The 8,401-nt window shown below is 41.5% G+C and overlaps 1 protein-coding gene across 1 annotated transcript in view; it reads right to left on the bottom strand.

Moving 5' to 3' along the window:
• Positions 1 to 7,890: 7,890 nt before the first annotated feature.
• cusr (Copper-only SOD repeat protein) overlaps positions 7,891 to 8,401 on the bottom strand; it is a gene marked incomplete at its 3' end in the record, with an annotated part of 31,597 nt that continues 31,086 nt past the window's right edge. The window contains exon 10 of the mRNA XM_079498268.1: positions 7,891 to 8,006. Coding sequence (XP_079354394.1) covers positions 7,891 to 8,006 — 116 coding nt within the window. The remainder of the gene's footprint in view (positions 8,007 to 8,401) is intronic.

Here is an 8,401-nt window from a genome sequence, read left to right as displayed (position 1 = left end):
CACATAGGGGTAAGTAGCAGAACAGGATTTGGTTGGTTGCTACCATTATATTCTTAAATATGACCCACATCATCCTCAGAAACACACAAAAATATGGTGTCCGCTTGACTAATAACAACAAAGATGGTTATTTTCCAACACATTATGGTGAGTATCACTGCCTCACTTGTATATAGAAAACTTCCCATATCCCTAAGCTTCAATTTGAGCCCAAGATAACCTTTCTATCTTGTAAATTACTCTTTCTGTCGCCAAAATTATGAACTATACCTCAAATCGGTGAAAATTGTATATTCAGTCAGTTTCAGCTATACATTTGGAATGAATGATTGAATAACCGAGTTTGAACTGACTCCACATTATGGAATATTTCTTGAATAAGCCATGTTAAAAAGTTGGCAAAGTGTCCAATCTACCATTGTTATGCAAATGAGTTATGAAACAATCGATTTTCACTATATCTCAGCCAATATTGCACTTAAATGAACAAATAAGGTGTCTAGACCTATGTTTTGAGGGTCAACCGGTCAAGGATCTCAGTGAAACTATTCTTAAAGTGACCACATGTGCCCGTGGCATGCTGGTGTACAAATCAGTGCTGCCATTACAATAAAGTCACATTTATACCAAGTAAGAGATACCAATATTGCATATAACTTTTACAAATAAGGTATCTAGACAGGTGCTGTGCATTTAAGCAAGCTTTATAATTTAGAATATACTGTAGCATAACATCAAAAACTAAAAACATTCTTAGTATGAACAATAGTATACGGCAGTATACACGCTATAGAATGGCCTGCAATATGCAGTACAAAATTCAAACAGTCACACAATCCTGTAACAGTATTCCATCCTATTACTATACACACTCAAAGGCAAAAATGTAAACAGTGTACAAACAGTGACCACCCTAACCTGCACCATAAAGAACAAAATGCACAAACGTCACATTAATCAGTCATCGTGTTCATAGAACTCATCAGTCTTCTTTGTCTTCTTGTCCATGGTCTCCAATGACAAGGATTTTCAACCATCTCTGCCCTTCATATGGTTTTGTTTTTACCACAATAGCTTCATCAGCTCGCTTGTATAAGGTGATGGTTCTCTTCAGAGCAGAGTAGCATGGAGGAAGACGAGCCAGGTCAACTTTAGATTTAAGAAGTGAGTTTGTCATTTGCCCCCACCATTGTCCGCAGCAACTTGGCACGGGTGACGTCCACTGGGGCGGCGGTGGCTCAGGGGTAGAGTGGCTGGATGGCAACCGCAAGGTTGCCAGTTCAAACCCGGGCTCCCCCAGAGTTAGTGTCGAAGTGTCCTTGAGCAAGACACTGAACCCCTAACAGCTCCCGATGTGCAGGTTGGTGCTTTGCATGGTTTCCGCTGCCATCAGTGTATGAATGTGTGTGTGAATGTGTGTGTCTATGTAAAGCGCCTTGGATAAAGGCGCTTTATAAATGCACCATTTACCATACTGAAGACTCGCAACTCTGTCCATACAGCAGACAGATGAATTGCTCCAACTATACTAATTAAGGATCTGTTCCATATAGTGTAGCACAAGGCACATTTGAAGGACCCCCATAACCCTTACAGGTCCATTTGGTTCCATTTGTACATTCAGAGTTGCACACCCGTAAGGGGCCCTGCATATCAACAGCTCAGTGGCCTTGTGGTCAGAGCGTTTGCCTTGAGACTGGGAGGTCGGGGTTCGATCCCCGGCCGGGTCATACCAAAGACTCCGAAAAATGGAACCCAGTACATCCCTGCTTGTCCCTGCTTGGCACTCAGCATCAAGGGTTGGATTGGGGTAAGTCCCTGATACATACTAGCGTCATGTCCAGGGGGTGTACTTGTACATCAAGCTGCCTCCTACTACAGAAACAGGAGATAGGCTCCTGCCCTATGGGCCTCATGGCTCTGCAAGGCTTACAGGTCCATTTGGTTCCATTCTGTACACACTGTAAAGTTACACACCCGTAAGAGGCCCTGGATATCATCAACAGCTCAGTGGCCTTGTAGTTAGAGCGTCCGCCCTGAGACTGGATGGTCAGGGGTTCGATCCCCAGCTGGGTAATACCAAAGGGTTGGATTGGGGTAAGTCCCTGCGACATACTAGTCATGCCAGGGAGTGTACTTGTTAGGCTCCTGCCCTATGGGCCACATGGCTTGGCTTGAGCTATAGAGCTATTTGAATTGTGAGTCTTCAGTGAAACAGTGGTGGGAGCAGATGACAAACTAATTTCTAAATCTAAAGTTGACCTGGCTCGTCTTCCTCCATGCTACTCTGCTCTGAAGAGAACCATTGTGTCTTATACAAGCGAGCTGATGAAGCTTTTTTGGAAAAAACAAAACCCTATGATGAAGGGCAGGGGGGGTTGAAACTAAAGAGTTTTTTAATCCAGTGTGTCCTGCGGTGCAGTCCTACCAACCTCACTGGTTGATCTCCTTGACACTGTCTGGAGAGCATGGACAAGAAGCCGACGAGATAGAGGAATTGATTTAATCGGCACTGATTTGTACACCAGCATGCCACGGGCACATGTGGTCACTTTAGGAATAGTTTCACTGAGATCCTCGACCCTCAAAACATAGGTCTAGACACCTTATTTGTTCATTTAAGTGCAATATTGGCTGAGATATTAATCGATTAATTTGATAATGGAGGCACTCATTTGCAAACTTTTTAACATAGCTTATTCAAGTAAGAAATATTCCATGATGTGGAGTGAGTTAAAACTCAGTCATTCATTCATTTATTCCAAATGTATAGCTGATACTGACTGAATGTACAATTTTCACCGATTTGAGGTATAGTTCATAATTTTGGCGACAGAAAGAGTAATTTACAAGATAGAAAGGTTATCTTGGGCTCAAATTGAAGCTTGGGGATATGAGAAGTTTTCTATATACAAGTGAGGCAGTGATACTCACCATAATGTGTTGGAAAATAACCATCTTTGTTGTTATTAGTCAAGCGGACACCATATTTTTTGGTGTTTCTGAGGATGATGTGGGTCATATTTAAGAATATAATGGTAGCAACCAACCAAATCCTGTTCTGCTACTTACCCCTATGTGTCAAGATACTCCATGACCAATTTCAGACCACCATGTCTATTTATGTAATTTTAGTGAATTAATATTTGCCTTTACACAATTTCGCCAGAGCCATATACCAAAAAGGGAGTTTTGAGGTAGGTGGGACATTTTGACAACTTTTTATCATAGCTCATCATTTTCAGCACATTTTTTCCAATAAGAAAACACTGATTAGAAGTATAATTCCGGGGGGTGCATGATACCCCCTTCCAGTGACTGTACTATTTAAGTGATATTTCATTGTTAAAATAAGTGTTAGCTGCACAGAAGATGTTGCTGGAGGCTGGAGCGAGTGCAGAGAGCCATCCATCCATAACAATGATTATGTTCAAGTTGGATCAAAATGTCAGAGATTCAGGGTAGTAATACAGTCCATTATGATCCATCCAATAGGCTAGTAGCCTATTTAAAACAGAAACAATTTCAACTGTTCTATTCTCACAAATTGTCCACATAAATGTTTAATATATGGTCTCCAAATCCAATCATAAACTGTCTACATTTCAATTCTGATGAATTGAAAATGGAGGACCCTGATGTAAAGTCTTAGCCTTAGTGCTTTGTCTGATTTTATCCTCGTAGTTATTGTATTAACCTGTACTTTTGTTGAAATGTACCCATTCTACATAGGCTACTGTGAATACAATTTCCAATCAATCAATACAAAGATATTAAGACATTAACCCACAGGAATAGCTTCATATCATTGCTGTCGGGACGAAACCTCCTAACTAAATTTTTGAGTTTTTGTGTTTTTTTTTTTGCATAAATCTGTGTTATTAGCCAACGTCTGTGTGTTGTTTAAAAATATCGAACCAATGGAAAGTAGTAAAAAACACTTTGGACTTAACTCCATTGGACCCTCAAACTGTCTGCTTATGGCAATTAACACCACCACAAAGCAAAGCAAAGCAAAGTTCTTTGTTTACCCAGGGTGAATGGACTAAGCTCGAGATGCTTGTTTACAGCCAGACCCTGCTCATAGAACATTTCATGGTAGGGGTTCAATGCCTTGCTCAAGGCCACCTCGCAAATTGGAGGAAATGTGAACATTATAATTTCACAGCGCTTGTGTAAAGGGTAACCGGAGAACTCGCCAGTTTACCAACTCGCCGCGATTTAGTGCATTTTAGTTTTACTTCACTTTCATTTAAATTGCATTGAATTGAGAGAGAGGGGATAGTTGTTTAGAGTTAACACTAGAGAAAGTAGGAATGCTAAAAGTTTAAACACCAAAGTACAGAAACAATGTAATTCATTAGTAAACAATATCCTGAAATGGTACTTATCATTGGTATTCACATACTTATTTTATCATCATCTAGCTGACCATTTAATTGCACAAAATAATTTGATCACTTTGGAAATGAACTACAACATCTGTGAGTTTGACATACTACACTGATGAAGACAGCATGTTTAGCATAACGATGAAGACATTGATGAAGAATTCTCGCGGCGGCTTGGTAAACTGGCGAGTTCTCCGGTATCCGTGTAAAGAAGCAGCACAAACACTTATCTGTGCTTCCTGCATTGTCCTTAAGACGAACATAAAAAGGTTCCTCTTTCCTTGGTCACTGGTGATGAGCACAGAGAATTTGGTGGTCAATCTTCATTGGTATAGAGCAGTGGCACCGATCTATGAGCACGCCCAAGGGTGCTGAACCTGGAAAAAGGGTTCATGCAGGGTGGAGGATCAACATGCTGAGGCTGTCTCAGGCCCTGCAGGACAGGTCAGGACAGGACAGTCGCATGCAACCATTATCCCCAATGGCAGTTGCAAGGACATCGCATCCATGGAGCATTGTCCTGCCGTCCAGGTGCAGCCAGCCAGCGCCGACCACACCCCCGCAACCGCCGCGCCCAGGGAAACCCCCGCGCATCCGCCCATTGACCTTATGCACACCGCTGCCATCTTGCCAGCAAGGTGGTAACTAGGTGCAATTTCCCAGAAAAAGTCCTATCTGCAAAGTGTTTGTTTCATAACAATCCACTGTAGACATGTTAGGAGCTACTTCCTGTCAAGAAATTCCTTGCAGGTCTCATTGTTTTCAAAATGTTCTATTCCGTCAACAAACCATATCAAGTCTGCCTTTACATAGTTACATTCACACACACATTCATACACCGATGGCGGCGGAAACCATGCAAGGCACCAACCAGCACACCAGGAGCAATTAGGGGTTCAGTGTCTTGCTCAAGGACACTTCGACACTAACTCTGGGGGAGCCCGGGTTCGAACTAGCAACCTTGCGGTTACCATCCGGCCACTCAGATCTGTCTGGAGCGAGGGGTTGAGGATGATTCATTCTGGCTCAGTCAATGCCAGATTCCAGTTTAAAGTCATGCACAGATTACATTATCCTAAGAACAAAATGTATCCAGCTGTTTCCGACATTTGTGACAGATGCAACATATCCCAGGGCACGTTGGGTCACACCTTCTAGTCTTGCCCAAAGATCGTTCCATTTTGGCATAACATTTTTGCATGGTACAGCAGAGTATACCGTAGTAATATCCTTCCAGACGCTCCAGCTACCTAGCCCTGTTCGGTTGCTCTGCTCCGTTGCCTCCCTTGCACTGCCGTACTCTGTTCAGCAGACCCTCATGCTTGGTACACTGGCAGCTAAAATAATTACCTTGTTTTTCTAGATGGCTTAACAAATTTGTATCCTTGATGCACTTAGAGAGGCTGCGTTGCAACGGGCAGAACAGTCTAGCAACATTTGAACACATATGGGGCCCCATTATGAGTCATCTCGACTCCACTGTGTAACTGCTTTTTGTTAATGTTTCGAAACTGTACTTTTGTATTTATACTGTTACTGTTGTATTTATTCTAACATCATGATAGGTCTGTTACTCGTTCATTATGCATTATAGTCTGGTGTTTGCGTTGTTACGTCTTGTGTCAGTCTTGTATGTCTTGTCTATATAAAAAATCCAATAAAAACTAATATATAAAACATAAAGTGCTTCCAAACTCTGACACTTAAATAAATATAATCATCTGCAAGGAATTTCTTGACCGGAACTAGCTCATAACATGTCTACGGTGGAGTTTTATGAAACAAACACTTTGCAGAAAGAGGATAATTCAAGCTTTTTGTAGCGGCGGTGTGCATAAGGTCCTTTCTCTTATGCCAGAGCCAACAGGAGGCTCTGTCTGCCTTGTGTGTTCTTGGGGATTGCAGGCACTGAGTGAGAGGTCTCTAGAACTATGGTTTGCTTCCTGCAGGAATAATATGAGTACAACTTCTCTCTTTGAGTGCACAAACCGTGCAACTTGTTTATTTTTTTCCCCCACGACTGCTTAGAGGCACAGCAAGCAATATGACCCCAGCTTCCCAGACGAACCCCGAGATAATGTCCATCAGATTTAATCACTTGAATTATGAATAAAGTCCCCATACAATCACTACAATATTTCTATTCACACAATTCCTGCGGATTTAAACAAAATGGATATTAATTTATGGATGGTTCAGTGAGTGTGCACATGCCTGGAGCTATCAACTGAACTACAGCAGGGGTTCTCAAAGTTTTTGGCCGGGGACCCCCGGAAATGCTTTGGCAATGTCTCGGGACCCCCGCCCCGCCCCCTCCCGACCCCCAATATAAATTGACTGCTACAATAACCTTAAACCATTTTGGGCGGGAACCCCTTTTGGTGTTTTAAGCATTATGTTATAATTTAGCTATTGAAAAATAGCAGATCTACAAGCTCACTACGAGCTTGTAGGTCTGCTATTTTTGAAAAATCGTGAAAATAAAATTTAAAAAACCCCCTTTTTTTTTTTGAAAATAATTTGGGGACCCCCTAAAATAATTTGACGACCCCCCGAGGGGTCGCGACCCACGGGTTGAGAACCCCTGAACTACAGTACAGCAGTGGTACACAAACACACCAGTGTGGCGAGGAACACAAGTGGTTCCCTGAAACAAGTCCAGGTGGGCCTTGGGATTTTGAGACAATTATGAATACATTATTATTGCAATATGTACAAATATACAAAATGTTTTATTTACCATAGCAATCAATTGTGTACATTAATTTCCCAACACACAGGGAAATTCTATAACCTTGCTTTTTTACCACTTTATCTGACATCCCTATTTTGGGCAGTCTATGGTCATTACAGGCAAAAATGTTAAAGTTACACTACAGTATATAACTTTCCTATTCTACCACAGTTTTGAACCCCAGTCTCCTGTGCAAGTACTTACAATTTTACCACTGAGCTAATAGAGCCTGCCTGCTAGCTCTGGAGAGTAAAGGTCTCCAGACTCCCCACACACCGGGCGCGAATTCGGATTTTTAAGCAGCGTTTCTCCATCGGTTTTCCGAAAAACGCGCCCAGTGTGCAACCACCTTTAAGGTGGTTGCAAACGCCACAAAAAATCCGAAAACGCGCTCTGTGTGCAGGGACCATAATTGTGTCAAACCAGAAAAAGGATTGTGTCAAGGGTTGTTCGGGTTGTTCAGACAACACAACAGTGGGGGTAAATAAAGACTTTTCCAGCTATGTTCATCATAGCAGATCAGATCACACAGAACATCCAAGAAGCCATATGTACAATGTGCAAATAGGGAAACAAATATCCAATGGCAAAAGGAGAATAATTTGCTCTCAGAAATATATCGCCACAATTTTCATTTGATTGACAATAATACAGATTGTCGCCATAATCACACCACGACAGCCATTAATGCATTCACAGTTTGTAGAATGTTGAGTATCCTCAATGGTTGTGCGTGATATAATTGAATCTGTGTGCAGCTACAGGCTACAGCTGAGTCCAAGATGACAGAATCAAGGCCACAGCTATCACAACAGCCATAAGATATCTTCCAGGTTTGAGCAACAGACCAGCACTTGCAGGTTCTACAGTAACAGGACTCCCTAGGGATCATAAAGAGTTATTTAGTTATTTAGCACAACCAAAAATACTTTCATCATAATCATGCTGTGTACTTTTTTCTTGCCCTGTTATCTGTTTAGTGCCTGCATTTCCCCAGCGGGATCAATAATCAATAATAATTTGATTAATAATTGATTGATAATTGATTAATAATAATAAATGTCTTATCTTATCTTATCCTAGGGTTATCTCATCAGTTTGCATTAAGCTGATGAGACGGTTGACCCCGATGTATGTACATATCAGGCATGTAGCGGTTGAGATTGTACGGTATGGTACGGTATCAAACAAAATTTCACGGTATAAAATATATATATTTTTGGGAAGATTTTCCTTTTTTGGTACTAGAGCCCATAAAATAAACAATATAAATATA

This window comes from Electrona antarctica, assembly GCF_951216825.1.
Source record: "Electrona antarctica genome assembly, chromosome: 4".
In the NCBI taxonomy this organism is placed as follows: domain Eukaryota; kingdom Metazoa; phylum Chordata; class Actinopteri; order Myctophiformes; family Myctophidae; genus Electrona; species Electrona antarctica.
The sequence above is the reverse complement of the archived record's forward strand: the minus strand, read 5'-3'. Positions and strand labels throughout refer to the sequence as shown.